The following is a 26,852-nucleotide window of genomic DNA, read 5'->3' on the forward strand; positions in this document are numbered from 1 at the left end:
CTATTACTGGTATATTATTTTGTGTTAGATTGTCAGTTTTGGTTAATTGTTCATAATTCAACCATGAAAAGATGGTGAAAATTGAATTATATTTCTATAAGGCAGATATGTGGTCTTATGGTATGACACTTGAGCCTCACTCAGAGCATTGTTGAGTCCTTGGAAAAGACTCTTTACTCACATTCTCACGTTCTCTCATCGTACTCAACAACGCAGTCTCTGTCTAAAAAATTGTAATATCGCCGAACAAACGTTATGCCTAGTTCTACATGTTACGTGTTGCTGTTGGTCAGAGACCCTTTGTAAAGCACATTTAGTGGATATTGCGCTATATAAAAGCTCGAGTTAAATCTTTTTTTTTTTTTTCAAGTAGCAAATGTTAAGAAAACAGCCATTTGGCACAGCCTAAGATGAGAAGAAGAAAAAAAAAGGGATTGTCAACTACCTGACTAGTTATTTCATATTCCACATGTTTCAAAATGATGCCTTTCTTCTCTGGAACAAGTTCCACCTTGATACTGTCTACCTCACACAACTCTTTGTAATCATAGCAAAGGACATTAGGCATCCTTTCTCGACGCAAACGTGCACTTGATGATCTCAGGTCTGACAAATCACCTAGAGAAGGTTTGGGCAATTCTGAAAATTAAGAGAAATTTTTTTTTTAATATAAAAACCTTAATGGAAAAAAATAACTTTTTTAAAACACATGATTATGACTCAAAGTTGTTTAATTTTGGATAGAAAGGAAGATTAATGAAATAATATCAACCGACAACAGTTTATTTGTTTGTTTGTTGGTTTTAGGCATTTTGCAGTGCTTGCTACAGGTCATTTCAACACAAGTACAAAAAAAAGGTGTTTTAATCTAGCAGTCAAGCATCAATGAAAAACTAAGGGAAAACAAGTCAGAAGTAGATCAATATGAGCAATGTAATTGGCTTTAAGGACAAAACAATGGGCTATAGCAAACTATAAAAAAAGCTTTGACAAATTTAGTTTGATGCCATTCTAAATTATGATTAAGATTTTTCATGAAATGATCATTCAACGTTTCAAGATTAAGAGGGTTAATATGAAACAATGATATTTTGTGCACTGAACGAAACTTGGCTTCCATACCAAAAGCACACAAAAGCAAACTTTTTCATCTTTAAAGTTGAGATTAATCTTTCTACATCGTTTAAAAACAATAATAATAATAATAATACACATTTATACTGCGCTCATTCTCGTGTAAAACACAAGCTCTGGGCACTTTACAATATAAATTATTAAAATCACAGTAATAATAGTTCTTACAATTATTCTTTTACCAACAGTCTTGATTAATTTAAGAAAGCAGAAATTAGGGCTTGGAAGTATTTGTATTTGAAATTAGATTTTTTCTTACATTGCGAAACACAGAAATATTAAGATCAGTTGTATAACCACTACAAAAAAAATTATCATAGAAAAAAAAACAATCAAGGACCAAACAAACAGGATTCAAAATAGTCACGCAACTTTTAAAAGTCACCTATACAAAAACTTTCCCCCCCCCCCCCCCAAAAAAAAAAAAGAAAAAAAAAAGAGAGAGAGGGAAACCCCCCCAGGAAAAATGGGAGTTGGTGAAAGTAGAATGCATGATAAACAATTACTTTAACTACAACCTGTGACTTGATACTTTAAGTTAACTTTGTTTTTTTTATACCTTTCCTTGATATCGATTGCTCTAAATATTCCTAAAAAGTTAAACCCAATTCCTCAATCTGAACATTATATACAACTCATGAGTCGTTATCGACTTTCTCGAACCTGGAGGGTTTTCTATTATTTGTGTTGATGAATATCGATGAGAGACTGTGATGTTGTCTTATCTAACAGGCAATTTAATTATTTTTTTAAAGACTGTTTTATCAGTTAGATTATCAGTTACTTTTAATTTTCAATGTTGGAACTGATGAAAAACATCAATAAGTGGTCTAGAATATTTTCCTTACATATTTTTTATATGTTTGTTTGTGAGCATATTTGTGTTTCTGTGTGTGTGTGTGTGTGTGAGAGAGAGAGAGAGAGAGAGAGAGAGAGAGAGAGAGAGAGAGAGAGAGAGAGAGAGAGAGAGAGAGAGAGAGAGAGAGAGAGAGAGAGAGAGCATATATCTTTATAACAGATTTGAAAACATTAATTACTAAACTTTATTGTTAAAAACCCATCACAAAATCAGTTGATCATATGACTCCAATTCTGGAAATGTTTAGCCATCGCAAGAGAATTAAAATGCCACTGATGGACACGGAGCAACAAGATATAACAGCGTTCTTTGTACTATTTGATACAATATCTAATTCATAACATTTAAGAAAGGTTGAAGTGCACTTTATTTCATGTGCTTGTATGTAATATCTTATAACTGCTGATAACACTTACTGAGTGATCTTCACAGATAACGGTATATTCCTTAGGTAGCAATGTACACTGATATCATTGCTTAAAATATTGATATGACCACCAGAAGAGAAATTATTAATAGATATAGAAATGTAAACCAAAACAAAATAAATAGGATATAGTCAGAGAGTTTAGCAATTTAATAGCATTTCATGTCTCTGTGACATGCTACAACACAATTAGGATGATGGTAGTGGTAGTGATGATGATGATGATGATTATAGATTTTTTTTTTAAAGTCATATTTTGCTCTATACTATTCCACTTCTCTTTTACCCTCCAAAACACACACAGGATGAATATAGCATTTACGAATGTGACGATTTTACCAAATGAGGCAAAACTTTTTTGTCTTCAAATCAAAATCATAAGGACCTCCCAAGCTCAAATGAAAAGAAATAATGTAGAATGCCAATCAAGTTAAATTAGAGCATCCCGCACCTTCCATCAAGAAGTCAATGGGTGTTTAGGTAAGACAAAGAGGAATTGGTTGAAATAGGAAACATGTAGATTCCAAAAGCAAATCATCAAAGTACTTAGTTTGAGATCACCTAAAAGGCTCATCTAGACACAAGCACAGGTCCCCAATAAGAGGAATGCACTCAAATGTTAAAAAATTATATATAATATGTAAACAAAACATAATACAATGCATAACAGAGATATTTACAAGACAAAAAAGATCACATCCTAAAACTCTAACTAAACATTTGACTGTTTCCCTCTCAGCTAGGGTATCCAGCCAAGTGTAGAACAAAACCAAGTAATCTCATTCCAAGACAAAATCAGAATGCAATTAGAAAACAGATACAAGGGGAAAGAAGACACAGCAAGTACCTCCCTGCCCACTTTGGGAGGTCTGGAAACCTAAAAAAGGGTAGAAAAGGACGTTAACAAACAAAAACAAATATAAATTTGAACAAATTTATAACTGACCTTGCCCCGAAAAGCTCTCCAACAACTTATCATTGAGAGGTTTCCCCTGCTGTGCCAAAGCTGTCAAGGCCAAGGCTTTGTAAAGTCCATTCCGTGTCATATATCCCTGACTTGTATCCACCAAGTCCCAGATCTACAGATGATAGAAATTTCATTTATAGTTACTGGTGGAGAACCCGCAATACGTATTTGTGGAGAAATAAAGGCTATTACGAACAGACACTTATCTATTTTAATTATCATACTACTGTATACTATTGTGGAAATTAACATAGATCGAGACACATTTTTTGAGCCATCTACACTAAAATCAGTCTGTGGTGGAGTCAACATTTTCAAGGTTATATTTTCCTGCAAACCAAATTGGATGCAATAAACACAGTGATTGACTTTTCTCCATCCACAAGGTAGGTACTAAAAACGGTAATCAATGGGCTATACTCTACTAAATGGAATGATAAATTAAAATACACTTACAATGTTAATATACACCTCTCACCTCCATCTATACATCAGTTCTGACTACTATATTCCAAAATACAAATGAAGAGATGCATTTGCAAATAGAGAATGAGCTGACAATGATGACAATTACCAATACCATCACTGCCATTTCTACGGTCATCACCTTCTATCATCCTTTAGACAACCTACCATAACTGATTATTTCCAAATTTGAAAATCTAATAAAAATAAAGCAAGTCGATTCGAATCCATTCACATACAATATTTTGTTTTAACATCTAAATTAAGTTGTAGGTAATATATGCAAAACAGATGAAGAAGAAGAAAAAGAAACAAAAAATAAACACAAAAAAAGAAGAAAAAAACAACTTTCTTTTTATTTCATATAATCTCTTAAATACATTTAATTTGAAACAATCCTTACAGAACAAAACGAAAAAAAATATTTTTTTTAAAAATTTCCATTACCTGCATGATGGTATGTTTTGGCAAGCTGGACTTAACAAGGAGTTGGACAAACAAATCTCTGTCCACTTGCTCCTGGTTGGGGCATACAATGTCATACACCTCCCTGTAGAAGGGGGGAATCGAGCCTGAAATATGGAGTGAAAAACATGTAGGTCTCTCTTTATCATTGCCATTTTCAGTTGAAGTCCTTAAGAGCCGGGTTCATCTTGCTTTTTGTTTCATTAAACTGACAGTAACAATTGGTTGCTACCCATAAGATAGAGCACTAGTCTATTGCAAAATATTTTCAACCAAATCAAACAATCCTAGCTAAAATAATATTATTGGATGGACAGAGATATCAGACGATAAAAAAATACTTTTCATTCATATTGGAATCCAAACTGGTTTTCTTGCTTGTGATTTTAATGTTTGTTTTTAAGGGTTTTACAGCGCTTGCAACACATTTAGGTCATATCAGCGCCAGTAAAAAGAAAGAAATTGGAAAGTGAAAAGATTCTAGATGTACAATAAAAAAAACTTGAGGAAAAAAGTTAGACAAAGGGGAGTGGTTCAAATAGGGAACAGATGCACATTCCAAGAGCACACGATCAGTGTACTTTGAGATTACCTAAATGTCTCACCCATACATCAGCATCTCATTCCAAGGCAAAAACAGAAAGCACATTGAAAAACAGATATAGGGGATAGAAGACACAGTAAGTGCCACCCTGCCCACTATGGGGGGCCAGGAACCCCACCCAGTTGCTTGTGATTAAAAAGTTATCTGGTCTACCATTTCATTGAGCTAAATCAAGTGTTCCAAAGCTATATACATAATGAATGAATTTGATTGATGTGGTACACAAATTACTACTGGCATTTATTCAGATTACTTTGGCTTTTTTCCGAAATAAGTCTGACATTTTATATAAATTTATCTGTCAATGGCTTTGTCAATAAGGGTCTGTGATTACACAGAAAAGCCTTTTTGAAACTTCGCTCTCTTACTGATTGAATGAAATAAAAGGCAGAAATGCCTAACGTTATCTGTTCCAAATGAGTAAAAAAAAAAACAACTTGAAATCGTGCATTTTACTGATGCCATTTGGCATGAAAAAAATCAAACCCCCAAACAAACTGGATTTCGCATCTTTATCTTATTATTGTTTACTTTCTTTTTGTTTGAAAAATCATATATGATTTTTTACAGATTTAGTAGGCAATTTAACACAGACCCACTGACATTTTATCAGATTATTTTGGCTTTTTCCATGACTAGTTTGTGTATCTGGCAAGAGTATATCAATAACCTGTGATTATTGACAGACAGGTCTGCTGTGAAACGACTCATTAAATATAATTACAAAGGTCATTTGGTCTGAATAACCCTTCGCAGATTAGCTATGATTATTCACAGACATGTCTGTCAATAAAGATGGACAATTAAAGCCAGAGAGTGTCTGTCAATAACAATGGAAGATTAAAGCCAGAAAGTGTCGTCTATAATTACCGTTGGTTATACACAGACACGTTTTTGAAACATGGCTCTTATTATAACTTATAAACATTTATTCCCTTTCAGAATATGAAAATCTTCATAATGCACATTGATATAAGTAAAATTAATAAAATATCAATAAAAGTATAAAATTACCCAAACTATAAATCAGTCCGAGGGATAGTAGGTTACTCTATATAAATATATTAATAATATATATACACACACAATCGCGTTGACATTCATGTAGATGTTGTGACCGAATGGGTAAGTCGTCTGTCTTAGAAGGCTAGTCCAAATCTGGTTCTGACACCTTTTTTTTTTTTGTATTCCTTTCCAGTCAAAAGATAGAGTTGCAAACGATATTGTTCCCCCCCCCCCCCCCCCCTTATTTTTTAAGATCTAATTTTTCTCTCTTGCATTCTATAAAGGAAAAGGCTATTCGGGCCCGAGTCTGAATTGCTTCCCGTGGCAATTCAGACTCCCTACCACGTTTCACTTTCGACCCATCGTCCACTTCTGACACTTCCTGTGATTGCGCAAGCGCATTGTGGCACGAGTCCAAATTGCCACGGGACGCAATTCAGACTCGGGTCCGAATTGCCACTTCGTTCTATAAAATATTGCACATTGTAATATTTATCTCGGGAGGCCTTCCGAAAGCTCCTACATCCCCAGTATTCTTGTTCTAGTAGGGAGTTTGGGAGGGGGGAAACATTTTTTATAATGTTCTATGTTCTAGTAGGGGGTTTGGGAGGGAGGGGGGGGGGGGACTTTTAAAAAAAAAAGTTTCCCACCTCCAAAACCCTACTAGAACATTATAAAAAAACAAGAATATTGGGGATGTAGGAGCTTTCGGAAGGCCTCCCTTTATCCCCACTCTGATCCCAAAAAGTTCATATTAAAAAAAACAAAAGACATAGATAGAGAATAGATATCTAGAGCAAACTAATTTTTTTTTAAAATTCAGAGTAGAGCACAATCAATGACATGTCTGTCAATAACGACAACCTCGCAAATATGATTCTGATAAAATATTTCCAAAATTGTCAAAATCTATAATTATAATGGTAATGACAAATGAGATTCTTTCGTGAAATCTGAGAGACAAAGCTTTGAAAGCTTGCTGCTCTTTCAGCAATGAAAATGAATTTTATTTGCCATTTTCAAAACACAACAATTCAAATTCAAAACACAAGTCCACTGATCAATAACCATCTTCACTTTTACTAAGGAGTTTTTGACATCGAGAAAGGTAATGAAGAATTCCAATTGAAAATATTACTTGAAAAAGTAATGTTAAAATACACAATTACATCAAGTAAAAATGAATAATTTATTTTTAAAAAACCCAAATCAAACATGGGCAACACCCACCGAACGTTAAATCGGCCGCCATCTTGAAATGGTCCTATCATGTGACACTGTTTTGCACCAAAGAAAAAAATGAATGAAGTGAAGTAAACTCTTTACGAAGAGGGGCGTGTACTCGACTGCTGCCAATAATATGCTGGCCTAAAAACAAGAGAAATAAAATTTTCGAGTTGATATCATTATCTCTGGTGTTTTGACAGAGAGCGAATAATCAGCGTATGTTCACTGATTTTGGGAACTTTCACCGTTCCAAACTGTACGAACTAAAATACCGCGTATTACGAAAGGTCAAGGCTAGCGAACAGAGAGCAGAATATAAACATATGGTCATCATAGATCATGTTAGGTCATAATGAATGACCACTGGACAATTTTAATCTCCAGTAAGACACACATTATGATGAGAAACGACAGGTGATAGGCAATAAGGATCTTAGTTTACTTAGATCACTCGCGGGCTCCTAAGTCATCAGAATTTCATGTCTTGCCTTGCCTTCGCCTTGTATTAACCGTTACTATGAGTGAACATTATCAGCATTGTATATTATTAAGTTGATTCTAATGGTTATATTTTGAAGCAAAAACGATGCAACGCAGCTGCTTCTTTGAATAAGGGACATCTTCTTATTTGCTATCTTTATTATCGTGTAAGTGTTCTCGTATTATTATTTAAGGCTAATTAACACAGTTCCTTTTATTTTTCGAAGAAGCCGACCTTTACCGATGTCGTAATTCATTCCCTGTTTACTTCCATACAAATACAATGGTAAGACCCTTTTTTTTATCATCCCCCCCCCCCCTTACTCACACACACACACACACACACACAATTCTCGCTAGTTATTTCGAGTTGTTTCAGTTTCTTAAATCTAAACTTTTTTGATAAGTAAATTGACGAACTCAAATACACAACACTGGACCATATTTTTGCTATCATTGTCACCCATCTGATCACAGATCATGCTCAGCATTGTTTAATTTTATTAGTTAATGAGAGACTTTCCTGCTGTTGATTTATCTCAGATTAATTATTTCACTTGCTTTTTATAAGTAAAACAAATAACCTATTAGGCCTATATATTATACTGGCTGACTTTAGAAGCGCTCCAGCATTTTGAATCTAGTTATGTAATGTGTCCAAATTTGAATTAATCGTTCCAATTTCTTTTTCTTGACATTTGTCCATTTTTGCACATTCCACTGTATTATGCTTGTTAAGCGACTGTTGACCCTTTTAGGATCATTTTTGTAATGTATGGTCAGTTTCAGAAAAAAATTTTCTTGTCATTATTTCCCTTTAATCAAGGGTTTATTCTTGAAAAAGACTATGTTTTGTGGAAGTCTTGAAAAACTGATACATTTTTTGTAAATACTTTGATGGCGAATGTAGTTTCCATTCGCATTAATAACATCTTGAGTAGGAGATCTCGTATTATAGTTGTTGAGGTTTTGGAAAAATTCCTTAGGGATGTTGTTCCATTGATCAGTTAATGCTTGTTTAAGATCAGTGACATTCGTTACAACTCGTTGACGAATTATTCTTCCCAACTCATCTCAACCATGCTCAATTGGATTGGAATTAGGAGAATTGGCAGGACATTCCAGGACATCAAATTCAAATGTCTGGTCCCTCAAGAAATCTCTTGTTCGGATTGCAATTCTGTGGCATTGGCATGTTGAAAAATGGATAATTCCTCATACTTTGAAAAAAGGGTATGATGCTTGAAAAAAGGGTATGATGATCCAGATGTTCCAGTACCTCATAATATCTTATAATGTTGAGTCCAGTTCAGTATGTTGATTCCTTGCCACGGAGTGATGACCCCTGTGATCAAAGGGCATCTGTTTTTCAAGCCTGCTTTGTGAAGATGTCGCCTGATTGTTCTTAGATTGACCATTCCACGGAAACCCCTTGTTCCTCCAGCTGTTCGCGTTGCAAGAATGACTTGATTGAGATGATACTGGAGTATGACGTATTGGTCACTCATTGTTCCAAGTTCTTGAAATCGCTGACAGGAGTTGCAATTGAAGATGGCTGCCACATGACTTAAAGGCATTCAAATTGCCTGTTAGCGATTTACTATATGAAAATGTATGGTGTTTCACTGTGATTTCTTCCTTTTAAGATGTCAGAGTATAATCCAATTTCATTTCAATAAAGGCTTTTATAGTGTCACTAATAACAAAAGTTGAATCAGCACACATGACCTGTTCACAAATCAAAACATCATAAAGATAACTTTGCAATGAAAGGAAATGGTGCACTCAATAACAATGGCCTTACACATTGAGAAATATTCATAATCACTTTTGATGTGATTTTGTAGTATAATCAACTGGAGTGCAGCCCACTTATAACGACATCTGTTACAGCAACATGGAGTCCAAGTCCTGATCTCATCCCCCACCACCTGATTTATAATTGATAATTTAAAAAACTCATCACAGCAACATACATTTTAGTAAAAACACTGTTTAGTGACATCAAGATAAAGGTATTTGCCATGTTCATATCGTCAGTCGAAGCAAAATTTCTGGTCCAATGAAATTGCTTGCTTTCCAACCAATGAAATCCTGTATCGTAACTAATGAGAACGCTTGATTGGCTGACCAATGATATTGATAATCTCCCGAATCAGTTGACTTGGGTGTTTTCTGTAGGTATGGCAAAGTAAGATAAAAACCTAGCTCTTACCTAGTACTTTATAATGTACAAGGGTTCACTAGCCAGTCGACCAACGTGGCACGAGCAAATACCATGGGGTTCGGCCGGCTAATGAATGCTCCATGCCTCAGTTATAAGATGCTGCACTATTGTTACCACTTATCCCTGTTCATGCACTTGAATACTAAAACAGATCATGATGTCCACTACTACTTCTACCAACTTGAAGAGAAAAGCGCCAACTTAAGCGAGTTCCTCTGCAGTTGACTGGCTAGTGAACACTCATGTAACTTGTAATGCCACCTAACTTTTTTTTTTTTGTCTTGCTTTGCCTCACCTTTGACATGGACTTCAAGGATTTCGAAAGAAAATAGAACTGGACGGTTTTGAACCAACTGCCAACAAATGCTGATGTTGACATAGATCAAAATTTGTGCAATCAAAACCCTCACGTCGTAGCCTCTCATTATAGACGAGACAAAGACAATTGTGATTACTCTGCTATAATGTCAATCTATACTGACTTTTTTTCTGGTCCCCACAATCTTGTTAAAGAGTAGTTGCACTGTATTTTTCAGCAGTGAATGAGTGAAGATACAGTCAGATGTGACATTCCCCAATCAGAAGAGATGTCTCCACTAAAATCCCCTCTGCTGTCTCAGTCTCCTGGATGGAGGATTGCCAATCTCATCATGACTACTTTCTTTTTCCTTGCAGCAATGGCTAATGTAAGTTCTTTTTCATAATTTATTAATATGTAAATATAAAATACCCCAACATATAGCACATTTCCATGTTTTACACCATAGTCAAGGCACTTCTAGTTGTTCACTTGAAATAGAAAACAAATTTGAATGTCAAATAATTCACGTTGCCTTTTACTAAACTAATGGGCATACTTCTTGATCTTGCAAGTTTTCAGTTATGGAATTCATTGAAACTGTGGGCCTGGAACTCCCTCGTACCCGAGTTGAGCGGTATAGTGTTAGTAAAGTCCTTTATCCAAAACTCAACTCTGAGCTTTTACTCATTGATATGAATAATGTACTACTTTTTACTGAAATCAATAGGCATAATAAATTTTGTTTCGTTTAAAATTAAATCACAGAAATATTTTTCTGCTATTTCAATTTTTGCAACAATTTTTCATACAGCCTCTGTTCACTAACTCCAAAAAACATATTAGTAGTTTCTTATATAAGGCCCATGGTGTTCACTAACTCCAAAAAACGTATTAGTAGTTTCTTATATAAGGCCCGTGGAGGCTGATTTCTGGTGTCAAATGACAATACTGTGACAGTTGCTTGCTACCCTTTGAATATGATACTAATCTCTCCAAAAGTACTTTTCATCATCTAACACACCCAGCTATTGAATCACTGCTTGGTGAAAACAGAAGTCCAAAAAACCCCTCAAAAAACCCAAAATAATTGACCCAACCATTTTCTTTGTTTTTGAGGCAAGCTCTTAACTAGCTAAGAACTTGTCCTTAAAGCCAAGAACAAGAAAAAAACAAAAACAAAAACAAACAAATTACACACACAAAAAAAAAACCCTCTTAACTATCCATTACATATATTTACAAGTTTTCAATGTGTTTTTTTTTCTTTCCCAAAATATTAAAATAAGAAAAGAAGAAATAATGAGTTACATCCTTAATGCATGATTAAATATTTTTTCTCCTGTCATTTTTTCTCAACCAGACAAATGATAATGACTGGTATATATGGACGGTAAGTTAAATAAGCACAATTTGTAATTTCTTTGTTATACTTAAATACAACCCCGGATATAACGGGAACTTAGCTACAGCAAAGAAATGTTGATACCCCTCCTTTTTTACATTCCATCGAATTCACATAATGCTTTAGGCTTAGATATAACGGTATCCAACCACAGCAGGTGATTTTTGAAAATCTCATTACCCATTTTTAGCCGGAATTTACTGAAAATAAAAAAATTTTTATCCTATTATTATTATTATCATCATCATCATCATCATTACTATTATTAATATTATTATTATTATTGTTGTTATTATTATCATCATTATCAATATTAGTCTTTTGTTTGTCAATTTTTGGTTACAATCCAAGCTTTGTCTGTTACAATGCAAAACCGATAGTTGTGGATCAATAAATTATTACTGCATTTAATGTACAATCCAGTTTTTGCAGAGGCTTGTGAACTATTATTCTTACTTTTTGTAAGTGTAGCTCTTTTTCTAATTAAAAAAAAATGTACTGTTCTTGTTGATCCATTTGATTCCAAACCTTTTGATAGAATCAACTAAATATTTAAAATCTTATCTTTCCCAATTCCAGCCCATTTATTTGTATGCATCAGTTCTATGCCTTTTTGCTTTCATCTACTCTACAGCCGTTGGTAAGTCGAAAATATAATATAATTCTGAAATAAGTAAGTGGATGTGATTACCAATTGAAAATTAATGAATTGAATGTTATTCTTTCTTTCCTTTCCTCTTTGTATTTTTTTATACAGCTGCACGCATGTTGTATTGTAATTGTAGTTAAATATTACAAGTGTTGAAAAGAGAAAGAGAAAATAAAAAAGACAAATAAATTTAGAAAATTACCAGATACCTATTTTCATATTTTTTAAATTGCTGCACGAAAATGATATTTCCATATACGGCATTTTGTCATGATTTTACTTCTGGAGTAGCTTCTGGGTCACGGCTCACACTCAAATATTATGGCGATTGATTGATCATTTCACTAAAGTCTGAACTGCACTCATTTATACTATTCTTTTCAACTTCTATTAAGCAGAAACCTTAATTTCGACGTGCTTAAGTTTTTGAATCTTTGATAAAAATGTGTTACCCCAATGCTACTCAATCTGGTATTGTGTCAGGCGACAACAAATGCCTCCACAATTAATTTAAAATTGAAATGGTGAGAAAATCGAATTGTTAGTGTTTTTTTACACACTAGAAGACTGTGTACTTATTCTCTCAGATTTATCATAATTTTTTCCAGGCTTCATATTCTGGGCTATAAATTCAACTTCCAGCATCTATTTCACCCTGGCTTAATACCGTTTTGAGGCAGTGGGTCACATTTAAAATATGTTGAATTCAAAGCCTATAATAGAAAGCTTAACACAGACACACATGCACACACACACACACACACATGCTCACACAGATGTTCCCACAAACACCCACACACATTAATGTTTGCATACACACACACACACACACACACACACACACACACAATGCAAACACCTACTCATAAAACAATATTTTCAACTCATCTGTTAATATTTCTCATATATATCTCTATATATATACGTAATAACATTGAATTGTGGTACAGCATTGAATAACCTATCATATTACACGACCAATTAATAATTTTCATAATGTTGACACATAATTTGTTTATGGCCCATTAAGCAAGTACAAGCTGTCTTTATGGGTTTTGCAAATATTCACAAATATATACTGTATACCAATTATAAGCTTTTGTTGTGTGGCTCATATACGTATTGATCAAAGCACTCAAGGCATTACTAAATGAATGAAAGCTTATGGAGATAAAGATAAAGGGAGTAAATCTGATTCATGAATGAACAATACAAAACAAACGACGTTTTGGCCCTTGGCCTTTATCAGGTAAACACAGAATACATATACAGTAAAATTACTTTAAACCGAAAGAAGCTAAACCGAAAAATACCTTAAACCGAAAAGAATTTAATAAATTGTACTAGTTTCTTCATTATCTTTGCACTAATTCTTACGATGAACCGAAATACTTCTAAGAAGGACTTTCTTTAAACCGAAACAACTTGAGAGTACCTTCCCTTTTTCTCTCTCTATTTTTCTCCAAAAATTTGGGAAGGTGGCCACACGTAATAATGCCCGGCGATATTAAAACAAAGAGCGTAAGTATATGATGAGGGTGATGGGTGGGGTGGGGGGTAGGCAAACACTTCAATCACTGCACTTGGGTTTGGCCAGCACCACTATCGAAGACTGGAAAAGGAAGACAACGGGTGACTGGCAGGCGAAAAATGAGGAAAGAGGGGGAGTTGGGGTGTAGAATCACGCAAGCGAGATGTTCCCGCTCGTGTGTTGATGCTTTGGAACTGACTGGATTTTCAACACGACAATAAGGAAAGGGGGGGGGGGTGGTAGACAACTTACCATTGACATGCCATTTCATTTCCACTTTGATTAAATGTGTGTGTGGGTTATGTAATTAGGCATTTGAACCTAATGGCTTTTCAACAAAAGAGGGGTGTGTAGTAGACAGCTTAGCATTGACACACCTTTTCATTTCCATTTCACTTCACCTCTGAGTAGCTGCACATCATTCATTATCAATTATCGCACAAGAACTTTCGATCTTATTATTTTAGCTTTACATTTTACTAAAAGAAAGCACTGTGCTTAAACGTTAGAGTTTAAAATCAAAATACTATGTGAAGTCGATGAAAAAAAAAGGTTGATCAAGACGGAGATAATGTAAAATACGCGGCATCCCGAACTCAACTCTTTCAACAATTTTGAATTGAAAACGAAAACCCCCAAAAATATTTTTAAAAAACAAAATAAATTATAATAATAAAATTGAAAAATAATAATGTTTAAAATGGTTACGAAGACGGCATTTATTCAACAACTACATTTAAGGGGAAACCTATGATCATACGATTAAATGAGCAAATTTCTTAAATAGTTACTACCCTTGAAAAACATTGAAAAACGGGAACTTGCTTTAAACCAAAATGTCTTTAAACCGAAATGGTTTAGAAGGTCCCCAAAATTTCGGTTTAAAGTAATTCTACTGTATATTTATTTATATATTTATATAGATGAAAGCTTAAAACAGTAATTTATGTTTTATTATCGTTATGAACGCTTATTTTCTCAATTTAATAAAGACCATGCTATATATTTAATTATTTATTTATACTTTTAAAAGCTTTATTTCTTTGAAATTTTTGTCTTATATATTCACTATATATTTGCTGGTTGTTTTTTTTTTTTTCAATCAATCTCTTCAAGCTTGATTTTCCTAAAATTGTCAGTTAAGAGGAAAATATGGTTTGGCTAGAAGATGTGGTAGATTTATTTGTTTGTTTGGTTGGTTGACTGTTTGGTTTGTTGGTTTATTTGTATATTTGTTTATATATTTACTAATTCGTTTATATTTATATTTATTTACTGTCAAATTTGGCAACTTTGCTCGAGGATAAATTTGCGTCTGAAAATTTTCCAAAGCATTTTTCAAATTTTCAGTCTTGTTGCAGTAATTGTCTTTGTTATAAGACTTGATGTCTTTTCAAAGCAAATAATTAAAACGGAACTTTACATACTCTTGATTGGTCCAAAACTAAAGAGGCAAAGTTTTCCCTGTAGCAATGTTACCCAATTTGACGATGTTAACTTTTTGATATATTTATCCATACATTAATTTCTTTTTTTTTTTTTTATATATACGAGGGCTCTTTCAGAAATAACCGAAAAATGCCCATTGCTCAGCAACCAGTGGAGATTTTTAAATTCTGTAAACGACATGATATTCCTTATTTCCTTATGGATATTCCCAGAAATTATGAAGTGCATCATTTTGCACAATGAATTTCTAGACGATTTTAAAGATGGCGGCCCACCTTGAAACTTGGTCAAAGGAGGAAATCAGAGCTGTCATACGTTTTTTGAACGCCAAAAGTCTGAATCCTACCGAAATTCATAAAGAACTTCAGAGCGTATATGGTGAGCATGTTATAAGCCGTACACAAGTCTCTCACTGGTGTAATTTGTTTGAAGCCGGCCATTCCGACTTGACAGACAGGGAAGGGAGAGGGCGTTCGATAACTGCGACGTCAGAAGACAATGTGAAGCGAGTTGATGAGCTTATTCGTCAAGACAGGAGGTTGAAACTTCATGAAATCACAAGCAGTCTTGAAATTTCAGAAACTTCTGCCCATAGAATTGTATTTGATGAACTTGGCTACAGAAAAGTCAGCGCAAGATGGGTTCCTAAGCAATTGACAGACAATCATAAAGAACAAAGATTGGATATCTGCAGGGAACTTTTGAGAAGAAGCAAGAGCTCACGCAGGGTTCACGGGCATACTGCCAACACCGGCGGAGACTTTCTAGGGTACGATGTGACTTTTCTTAACAGCATAGTCACCGGTGATGAGACTTGGTTGCACCATTGCACCCCAGAAACAAAGCAAGATTCGATGACATGGAAACATCCATCCTCACCTGTCGCGAAGAAATTCAAAGTCATGCGGTCAGCAAAGAAAATAATGGGAACTGTTTTCTGGGACAGTCGTGGTGTTATTCTGTTCAAAACCTTACAACCTGGAGAAACAATCAATGCTGCAAGGTACTGCCAAACTCTTGACAAGCTTAGGGAGGCCATTCGCAGAAAGCGCCCAGGGCAGTTGACCAACGGGGTCATTTTGCAACACAACGCTACACCCCACACAGCACGAGTGACGCAATGTTGGCTAGAGAAATATGGATGGGAGATTTTGCCACACCCACCACACAGTCCAGACCTCGCACCATCTGATTATCACCTCTTTGCGCCACTGAAACGTGAGCTGGCAGGAAAGCGCTTTGATGTCGATGAAGAGCTTGTTGACCATGTGCGGAAATGGCTACAAAACCTTGACGGAAATTTCTTCCGAGAGGGTATCTATTCCATGGTGCGGCGTTGGCAGAAGTGTGTCGACAGACTTGGCTGTTAAGTAGAGAAATGAAGGACGAGTCAAGGTATGAACACGTGCAAAAATTTGGTTGATAACATAAAAAACGCGGATTTTACAGGCATTTTTCGGTTAATTATGAAAGAGCCCTCGTAATTTGAATAATTTTTAAAATTAGTTTCGTTAAAATTAGTTTCGAAAAAAAAAAATGTAGTATATTTTTAAAAACTTATTTTATTTATTTATTTATTTATTTATTTATTTATTTATTTATTTATTTATTTATTATAAATGCTTGTATATTATTTAGTAAGTCACTGGTGATTAATAAATTCCCTCAATCATTTTTGTTTTAGGTAATCAAAGTTGGCAGTTGCTGATGTCCGTACTGTTAGGTGTGGCTATTGTGATGGGCCTCTACCAGTTGTCGTTATTGTTTGGGGTGGCCCATAAAATGGGTAGTAATCCACTCAAACTTGAGGAAGGAAGGTGAGTAACTTGGGTGTTGTTGCCTAGATTAGTATTCACTTCTTTAAGTTTAGGCATCTTATAAATTCAACTACTACACATCAGTTTATGTGGTTGGACAATATATACTCATTGTGTCTTTACAGAATACATATGGAAATTAAAAAATAACAGTTGAGAATATGTTGGGCCTCGATTTAAGTTACTGATTTCCTAAATATGTAAATGTTGCTGCATTGTTATTTATAGATTTCTTAAATGCATCTTTTATAGTTGTTTTTGTTGTTATTATTTTTTTTTCAAATTATGATGTTCTTTCATTGCACATCCCTTATGGACGTCGCATCCACACACTGCTATTTAAAACAAATTTATGTCATATATTTTACCTCAACAATTAACCAATATGTGTCATACATGCACATATCATATGAAACATTCCTCTTTTTACGATTGGAGGTGTACTTAAAATATTTAAATGATAAAATTGATATTTATAATACAAATTTGTTTTCCTTGCTTGTAGAGAGATGGGAGGCATAATCATTATACTGGCTTGGGCAGGAATTTCAAGATTCTCTCCCTTTGCAATGTAAGATAAGAAAACTTTACTATTTATAAATATTAATCCTTAGAATGGAGTGACTAAGACCAGTCTCTGGACATTTTTTAAACATCTTTATATGATATATCTGAAATAGCCTGTCCGGTGTTCTAAAGTGTCAGGAAGGGTGAAATCTATCAAATGGTGTACATTTTTCCATTTTTGTGTAATATCTTTCAAACTTGGGGGGAGGGGGGGGGGGGGGGGGGCATTTGGGGGCTGGTCTTTGTCACTCCACTATATTAATCAGTTTTTCGTCCATGTAGATCAAATATGAGTCTGGTCTCCTTCTGGACAATCATTCTTACCATAGCATTAAGCACTTCCCGGATTGATAATGTATTATCCTAACCAATTTTGTGATCAGTCAGTATCACTTATCCAATCATTAATAATGAAATAAGTTGCATTAACTATTCGACCATTGACCCTGAACAAGGCAAAGCAGATATTCATATCAAGATGTAGTCGCAAATATAGGTTTAATATTTTTTAAACGTTCATATTGAGCTATTCTTGTAGTGCGTGTGTGTTTGTGTGTATGTGTGTGTGTGTGTGTGTAAAATTCTAATTTCAATGTTGTGTCTCTGGATAAGGCACTTAATACATTGCCCCAGTCAATTCAGGTGTGAATTAGTTCCTGACCATAGGCAATGAAAGATTAGTACAAAAAGGGTGTCTAACAGGCAAATGGTACTGTATGAAGTGGAAATGTGGCCTGCTGGGGTAATGAATTAAGCATTGTGAAGCGCATTGAGCATGGTAAAACCATGGAAATGTTCTATATAAATGTTCATATTTTTTCTTATATTATCATCATCCGAATTCTTTTTCTAGGACTGGCCCACGCTCCAAGTCAAACTCCACAAATTTGATGACTGGCCTGCTGGTTGTGTCCCTGACCCTAGCTATTGTGCCCCTCATAACGTGGTCCTTGTGTTTTGTGGGTGACTGGCACAAACACCTTGGCCACTGCTCTGGAATGTTTAGATAATGTCAAATCTAATCATCGTATAAGGTGGTTAATTGTAAATAATATAAATTGCAATGTCTTCACATTGCTGGTGACCTCTAGGTTTTGTTGCTGTGTTATTTGTGCCAAAAGAAATTGATGCTAAATCATATGCTTGGTTAAGTAAACCGAGGGGAACCAGGACAAAGATTTGATGTTTTTTTTGGCAATTGTGTCAAATTATTGTTTTTGGATGAATGTAAACTATGGAAATGAGTCACCAAGGTCATCAATTTTCTTTTGTTTATTCATCTCGTTCATTTGCTTCTCCTGTATTCAGGATTCATAATACTAACTGGCTCTAATACTAATTTATCAAGACGATGAAACTTGTATTTACGAAATGTAAAATATCTAAATGATATTGAGATTTTGAGCTAGACAACAAATAACCACCTTAAATGAAATCATTGAAAAAATAATTATGTGCAAATCCAAACTAATAGTTAAAATATAAAATAATATATTAAGTTGCAAATGGTTAAACCAAAATTTTTGATTCAATGAAAAAGTTCAAAATTTTATAACTTTAAAAAATGTCCTTGTTAATGAACTCTCACTTTTAATTTTAAACTGAAAATAATTACGCTGCTAAATTTTTACATTACAATAAAAGATTCATTGTCCTTATCACCGCCCCTCGTGATCTGACAAAATGGTTGCACTACTCAAGCCCTGCTAGTATTGTTATGCAACATCAATCCACTCGAAAGGGTGTTCTTTTCATTTTATGACTTACTGGATACAAATCAGCGATAGAAAACTGTAGTAGTAGTTCTTTAATTAGAGAGTGCAATCCCTTGATTATCTTCTTAGATTTTTGGCAACTATGTTTAAAAAATCAAAACTATGTTTCAATTGAAACAGAATGTTAATGTAATTCATCCTGTCATGTGACCAAGGATCTCAATCTGGTATTATGTCATAGCAAAAACTATGCAGAGATTTGAATTTAAAATTTAAATACAAAGTTATAAAATGTTAGTTTAATTAAATGTCTTCCATAGAGGAAAGTGAGTGTGGAAACCTAACCTGCAAATGACTCAAATACCTTAATTCTAATAATTTTCCTTTTAACCACTTGAGTGCGATGATGACGAAATTTTTTTCAGTAGTCTTAGTGCAATGCGGACAAATTATTCCTCTGTCTTTAACAATATATCTTTTCAGTTATTAATTACTTAAAACAACTGGCAGTTGTTTCTCATTTACAAGATGTCTACCCTGACTATTGACATGGATGTTTGAAGCGAATTTACTACAAAATAAATGGTTTTGGAGCGAACATTTGCCGCTAAAATGATTCAAGTCAAGAGTGCCACTTTCGCTTTTCTGAATGAAGTCAAATTAATATTTCAAAAATTATGAAAATAAAATGAGTTTTGTGGCATACCAACACTTCATACCCACAAAACATTACCTAATATGTATAGATTGAAGGCATTCTTATTGACAGTTTCAGAGAAACAACGAATTTTTTTTTAATTGCTTGTGCTATCCGCTTTGCTCAATTTTAAGTCCCTGCTCTGGTGCACTTCAGAACCCAAGTGGTTAAGGTCACTTGTCATCATTAGATCCACCTTGACATGATGCCAGATTGACACAGTGGAGTACACTCGTTCATTTTACCTAAAACGTATATACGAGATTTGAGGGACCAGGGTCCGAAAAGCAAGTTGAATTACAAAGATATAAATTATCTTTTCCCTGTCTCATTAGGTCAAAGCTTGTTGAATCTTAAAGACTGGTGTATTTTTTTTTCTATCCCATGCATATTCATTGTTGTCAAACGAGTTCCCGGTAACCTCCTGATATATTATCATTCCACAGAAAACAAAGATATGTCACACTGCCATTTAAAATAATATATTTTGTAATAAACAGATTTTATTAATTATCAAAAATTGTCTTCACAAATTGGTTTATATTAAGATATATATTTGTAACAATTTAGAAAATATTTCTTCAGGCTTAGATCCTGTGATTGTGCCAGGTTGGGACATCGTTGGGACATTTTGATGGTCTCAAACCAGGCATTCAAATATATTGCCCTGATCTCTGTGAGGACGAGTACTCCTTGTCTTACTACTTGTTTTGTTGGGGTTTTTTTTTCTATTACAGCGCTTGTGACACGATTACGTCATTTCAGCATCACTAAAAAGAAAGTTGATAGAATAGTCAAAATATTTTGATCTAGCTAGCTAGCATATAAGGTGATGTGTGACAAAGGAGACTACTTTAACATAGATTAGAAGTAGACAATATATCCGAGTATATTCTTGGGTTTCTGGAATATTAGATATGCAATCATAGGAGCAGTAACTATGGACCGATGCACTCCAACCAGCTCAGGATTCCGAAGTTCCCACGCCCTAAGAGCAATTTAAGAGCCTACTAAAAGTACTTAAGTCGCAGGAAGTTAGTTTTGGGAAAGTGGAGGTTAAAGTTTAGATTCAACTATATAAAGTATACAATTAAAATAAAATTGTATTATTGAGATAGGGGACATTTATTATGTCCTGGGTTCATCACAAAAATACTTGGTGAGTGAACTAAGGTCCTGTTCTCTGTTGTCCAATGCAAAATACTCGTGTCCTCTATCTGCTTACCATTAATCCCCTCCTTTCCAACATCCATCTCCAACCCTCCAGTTCCTTTTCTGCCTCAGCTTTTGTATCATTCAAAAGTACTACATCATCCGCATACATCATGTTCCATGGTGCCTCTTGTCCAATGTTATATTATAACATCCATTACTATTGCAAACAGCAGTGGGCTTAGAGCAGATCCCTGGTGTAATCCAACTCTTATATTAAATGGCTCAGTTGAGCCAACAGCTGTCCTTACCACTGTCTTGTTTCCTACGTACATATCTTGGATACCTTTGATATATTATTTCTCTGTTACTCCCTTTGCTCTTAGAACTCCCACATTGGTGAAATATTACACGCAGTTTGTGTTTTTTTATGAATGATAATGAAATCTTTGCAAGATAAATCACAAGGTAAAGTTTAATGCTTTTTTTTTTTGTCATGTAATTTTGTACAACATTTACAAAAATGAAAAGAGGAGGCACATTTTAAGATGTCTTGAGCATTCAGGCATCACTTTGCATCCTTTTCTGGCTAACTGTCCAGCTCAATTCTGGTTACTTTATATCAGTATATCATGTTTCGTTTCATCATAATAATATTAAGCAATACAAAATGCACAACCTTCTTTGCTAACCTTTCACTTCCTCTTAACGAATGAAGTTAATGACTTGCGCCTGAATAAATAAAAACAAAAATACGAGCTTCCTTTTTACAATAAACATACAACATTAGTAGTATGGCTGTGTCAATAAGTAGTATTGTCGTGAAAAAGTGAGGCTACGCAATAAATCATCACTTTTTCTGTTTGTTCCTTATTATAAAAATCATCAGGAATCTCGCCCTACAACCTACATACATATGTTATTTGCTAAGAACTGAATAAATAATAACAAAACAAAAAAAAAACAAAACAACTTATCAGAAGTATGCCAAAACTCCTCATCTTATCACTCACATAATCACGTGGGTCTGAGATCAATAAACTGAAAAAGATGGCAAAGCAGTCCCACCCAAAAAATTGAAAGAAATCGTCCTCATTCTTACAGCTTTGCAGTAGCCCGTAGGGTTTCATTTTAGGTCACATAGGTGTCATAACCGACTTGCATCTCGCGTCCCCTTGTTTACTTTGGGTGTAATTTCATCTTATCCAAGTGGAAAATAACCAGTCGGCAATACAGGTCGGGATCGTGCCGAGTGGAATAAAGATCAGGTTAGCATCCAGTCCAACGATATACCGAGTCCTCGGGAACACGGATGTGATGGCGTGGGTGTAGGCATTTACCACAGGACTCAGATCTTTTGACGCTAGGTATCGAGTTCCACGAAACAGTCTTAGTCCTTTGGAATTGAAAACATATATATATTTTTTTAAAAAAAGATAATTATGCATATAGTAAAAATATGCGAAAGTAAACATTCTAAGGAAAATAAATCCCAAAGGAGCCCCTTTAATGATCGGATTTTAAACCATAGGTAGTCGTGTGAAAAAAATATTATATAATACAGGGGGGTACATCCTGTGTCTTCTATCCCCTTATATCTGTTTTCCAACATCCTTCTGTCTTTGTCTTGGAATGAGATTACTTGGTTTTGACCTGGTCCTGGCCAGATGCCCTGGCTGAGAGGGAAACAGTCGAATGTATAGTAAGTTTTGGGAGATGATATTTTTTTCATTGTAAATCATCTCTCTGTTATGCACTGTATTATGCTTTCTTTATATTATATAAGATTTGTAAAACATTTGAGTGTGTTCTTCTCAGCGGGGACCTATGCTTGTGTCTGGATGAGACTTTTAGTGATCTCAAACTAAGTACTTTGATAGAGTGCTTTTGGAATCTACACCTGTCTCTTATTTGACCCAATTCCCCTTTGTCTTCCCTTTTCTTGGATGCTTTATTGTAATTCTAGAACTTTTTACTATCCCATTTTCTTCCTTTTTACTGGCGCTGATATGACCTTAATGTGTTGCAAGCGCCGTAAAACCTTAAAAACAAAACAAAAACAAGCGCACAGCATCTCTCTCTCTCTCTCTCTCTCTCTCTCTCTCTCTCTCTCTCTCTATATATATATATATATATATATATATATATATATATATATATATATATATATATATATATATATATATATATATATACGTAGTCATGTGCAAATATAAGTTCACACTTATACCTCCTTTATATCTTTTGATATAATTCAGGGATTAAGATCTGTAATATCCATTTGAAATGTTATTTTATGGCTTATTAAATGAAAGTTATCATTTTCCTATCTTTAGATTGAATAAAAAAAAAAAATACAATGCTTAGAGTTGAAAACACCGAAACTTCGATATTTAAAAAATGTACGCAGGTAAAATTTCTAGGGAAGGTAATGTCAAAGGATCTGATTTCAAACCATTTTGTACATTTAATAACTGAACCGAAATAAAAGTACCACGTCGCATTATTCGACACCTGTCTCTTATTTGAACCAATTCCTCTTTGTCTTCCCTTTTCTTGGATGCTTTATTGTAATTCTAGAACTTTTTACTATCCCATTTTCTTCCTTTTTACTGGCGCTGATATGACCTTAATGTGTTGCAAGCGCCGTAAAACCCTTAAAAACAAAACAAAAACAAGCGCACAGCATCTCTCTCTCTCTCTCTCTCTCTCTCTCTCTCTCTCTCTCTCTCTCTCTCTCTCTCTCTCTATATATATATATATATATATATATATATATATATATATATATATATATATATATACATATATATATATATATACGTAGTCATGTGCAAATATAAGTTCACACTTATACCTCCTTTATATCTTTTGATATAATTCAGGGATTAAGATCTGTAATATCCATTTGAAATGTTATTTTATGGCTTATTAAATGAAAGTTATCATTTTCCTATCTTTAGATTGAATAAAAAAAAAAAATACAATGCTTAGAGTTGAAAACACCGAAACTTCGATATTTAAAAAATGTACGCAGGTAAAATTTCTAGGGAAGGTAATGTCAAAGGATCTGATTTCAAACCATTTTGTACATTTAATAACTGAACCGAAATAAAAGTACCACGTCGCATTATTCGATAAACGTAATGTCAACAATATCAACGTTGTTTTTTTAAAAAAAATATTATTACATGATAGGTAAACCGACGCTAACCAAAAGTGTTGAGGACTGTGCCCGTTTGATTGGGCATATTCAGGCTCAAGAGACTGGCATCAGCAGGTTCTTCATGAGACGCCGGTTGTTATCTGTAGTAAAAGAGCACAACTAACTGTGCAAAGATCGTTATTGACTTATTTGCACATAACGAACCGTTTCAGTTGAGCACGTAAACATTTTCGATGGTCTCAGGAGCAATGGAGCAATTTGTCTTGTTCACTGACGAGTCAAAGTGTGGGACTGATTCTGCAGTTACAGAAAAAATGGTGAACGGCATTCATACGATTCCTCCTCTTCGATTGCAAAGACTCGCTTTATTTTAGCAGAGCTCCAACAAATACACTATGGATTAACTGTATTACTTCGACTCACTTAATTCGCGTGTCTGCGTATTTCTTGGTCTAAAAATTATCTATTTTACAACATCAAAGTGTTCATTTATTCTTCTAAATAGCACTGCCAACTAACATAACATGGGGGGGGGGGGGGGGGGGGGTCTCAAGTCTTTATAAGCGCTCAGAGTTCCCAATTACTCCCTTTTCCACTACGATAACTTCTCTACCTATTGTTTTTTTTCAAAATAATAACTTACGACTTTTGATGTATTTTTCACTCTGATATGCTTCTCTGACATCGTCGTCTACCATCTCAAAAGCTTTGACCAGAGAATTGTCCGTGTTTGCCTTGTCTACGACATGCGTCCTGAAGAATCCTGGCTCGATGATGGAGACCTTGACTCCATGATGATAAAGGTCACGTCTGAAAATGAAACAAAAGAAAAAACAACAGGGGATTGGAAGTGACCGAGAAAAGCAGTGGAAGAGAATGAGATTTTAGCAGAGTACTGATTTTGGTTGTAGTCTGATATTTTGTTATAATTTAGTTTAAACTTTAATTTGGTGTGTGTGTGTGTGGGGGGGGGGGGGGGGGTTGTGTCAACAAAGGATCATAGCTTGCTTGCTTTTTTGTTTTCGTAGCCAATTCGAGTTAATCAATATTTTGAATAGTCTACCTCAAGCAGTCGGAAAATGCTTCCATTCCATATTTGGACACAGCATATGGTGGTGCTTCCCCAGTGATTCGTCCCATGGCACTTGTCATGTTAACTATTCTACCCTTGCTTTTCCTTATCAACGGCAAGAAGAGCGTGCATATCTCTATAGGGCCAAGCATGTTGACAGCCAGCGTTTTTTGAAAATCTTCCTTGGTACAAATTTCTACAGGCCCAACGGGACCTGTGACACCGGCATTGTTAACAACAGCCCATAGTCCTGCAACAGAGAATAAGTAAGATTTTTAAAAAGTAAAAACAAAGGAACAACAAAACAACCAGCCTAAAAAATGATAACCTAGGTATATCTGTATTAGCAAATAATTACACGTCGAACAAAAATAAACAAACAAATCGATAATACATTTGAGGTATCGGTTATCTGGGCAGTGTAAAGAAAGTTTCCATAACTCAATCGAGAGAGCAATAGACTCTCACCTGGATTTCTCCACAATAAATCAGGAGGTGGCTTTCCAAACCTGCTAAGTCACATACAGAAAGAATTCAAGCAATATATTGGACATCTTAAAATCACCAGAGAAATTTTGAAATTTCAAAAGACTCAGGGTATTACTCTTTTTTTTAAAGGGGGGGGGGGGGGGAGCTTGAGATTTTATATAGCACACTATCAATTTAACGTGCTCAAAGCGCTTGACAAAGGGTCCCTGACCAACAGCAGCACTCAACATAATATAGAAAGAGGCATGACGCCTGTTAGGCGATATTACAGGGTTTTTTTTCCGACAGGGATAACGCTGTTAACTGCCATTTACTCATTTTCCACCTGAGAACGGTGAGAGAATTTGAGTAAAGAGCCTTTTCCATGAACTCAACTATGCGCCGAGTGAGGCTCGAACCCAGGACTTTCCGATCCGGAAGCGAGTGTCATACCACAAGACCACATAGCCTTATACTTCTATGAGGCATACAAGATAAGTATTTTCCTCTTTAAGTTAATAAATAAATGAAAAAAGTTCAGTTTTTTCTGAATGATGAAGCTGCAACTCAGCATGTGTTGAAAGTCACCGCTTTGAATACACATCCCAGCATTCATGTTGTCCTAAGGTTCTACAGGACGTATGTTATGGAATTCCCCCCCCCCCCCCCCCACGTGAACATGGACGATAATCGCTCTGAATCATCGTCTCAAAACCCATAATCTACACAAAATCGCGTTAACCTTCAGCTCTGACGTTGGGTTAGTAATGGGTTGGATAGGAAACGCAAATACACCTGGTTCAGAGTGGATTGCTTTCTAATGTGTCCACTTGTCAGCGACTGGATAGCTGGATATGTTAGATTTGGCAGAAGCTGCAGTACTTTGCGATAGTCCAGCGTCCTGCATCGGTGCACCGGCTATGATGTACTAACCTATGTTTACAGTAATGTGTTCTGTATAAATGGAAGCCAGTTCAAACCAGGGATCCCAATAGCTCTGTAAGTC

At 34.9% G+C, this 26,852-nt stretch overlaps 3 protein-coding genes across 16 annotated transcripts in view; 1 reads left to right on the forward strand and 2 right to left on the reverse strand.

Annotated features, from left to right (window-relative positions):
- LOC144972511 (sorting nexin-8-like) overlaps positions 1-7,222 on the reverse strand; it is a 22,668-nt gene extending 15,446 nt beyond the window's left edge. Inside the window, exons 1-4 of the mRNA XM_078913803.1 lie at positions 7,157-7,222; positions 4,300-4,424; positions 3,367-3,499; positions 446-639 (exon numbers count right to left, since the gene is read on the reverse strand). Of these exons, the coding sequence (XP_078769929.1) occupies positions 446-639; positions 3,367-3,499; positions 4,300-4,424; positions 7,157-7,178 (474 nt within the window). The 5' untranslated portion in view covers positions 7,179-7,222. The remainder of the gene's footprint in view (positions 1-445; positions 640-3,366; positions 3,500-4,299; positions 4,425-7,156) is intronic.
- LOC144972513 (transmembrane protein 220-like) lies at positions 7,019-20,508 on the forward strand. Of its 12 annotated transcripts, XM_078913811.1 has the most exons (8): positions 7,237-7,369; positions 7,861-7,919; positions 10,397-10,546; positions 11,522-11,551; positions 12,143-12,203; positions 16,877-17,009; positions 17,515-17,580; positions 18,430-20,508. In XM_078913811.1, the coding sequence occupies exons 3-8, from the start codon at positions 10,403-10,405 to the stop codon at positions 18,584-18,586; spliced, it is 591 nt and encodes a 196-aa protein (XP_078769937.1). In that variant the 5' UTR covers positions 7,237-7,369; positions 7,861-7,919; positions 10,397-10,402; the 3' UTR covers positions 18,587-20,508. The 12 variants fall into 12 exon arrangements, with proteins under 12 accessions (XP_078769945.1, XP_078769936.1, XP_078769933.1 ...); XM_078913819.1 differs by lacking the exons at positions 7,237-7,369; positions 7,861-7,919 and adding an exon at positions 7,019-7,034; XM_078913810.1 differs by lacking the exon at positions 7,861-7,919 and having other exon boundaries at positions 7,177-7,536.
- Positions 20,474-26,852, reverse strand: part of LOC144972512 (retinol dehydrogenase 16-like) — a 171,055-nt gene continuing 164,676 nt past the window's right edge. The window contains exons 4-6 of one of the 3 annotated variants that reach the window (XM_078913805.1): positions 25,370-25,628; positions 24,950-25,116; positions 20,474-22,536 (exon numbers count right to left, since the gene is read on the reverse strand). In XM_078913805.1, the coding sequence (XP_078769931.1) occupies positions 22,337-22,536; positions 24,950-25,116; positions 25,370-25,628 (626 nt within the window). In that variant the 3' untranslated portion in view covers positions 20,474-22,336. The remainder of the gene's footprint in view (positions 22,537-24,949; positions 25,117-25,369; positions 25,629-26,852) is intronic. The other 2 variants (XM_078913806.1, XM_078913804.1) reach the window with 2 other exon arrangements.

Source organism: Berghia stephanieae, chromosome 5 (assembly GCF_034508935.2).
Source record: "Berghia stephanieae isolate SIO BIC M18660-M18661 chromosome 5, UCSD_Bste_1.3, whole genome shotgun sequence".
NCBI classification, from domain to species: Eukaryota; Metazoa; Mollusca; class Gastropoda; order Nudibranchia; family Aeolidiidae; genus Berghia; species Berghia stephanieae.

What these genes read in the sequence shown, in the direction of transcription:
- LOC144972513 (XM_078913819.1), top strand. Translation starts at nt 10,403, where the DNA reads ATGAGTGAAGATACAGTCAGATGTGACATTCCCCAATCAGAAGAGATG. An exon ending in TCCTTGCAGCAATGGCTAAT is followed by an intron (nt 10,547 to 11,521) that starts GTAAGTTCTTTT and finishes TTTCTCAACCAG; the next exon opens with ACAAATGATAATGACTGGTA. An exon ending in CATCTACTCTACAGCCGTTG is followed by an intron (nt 12,204 to 16,876) that starts GTAAGTCGAAAA and finishes TTTTTGTTTTAG; the next exon opens with GTAATCAAAGTTGGCAGTTG.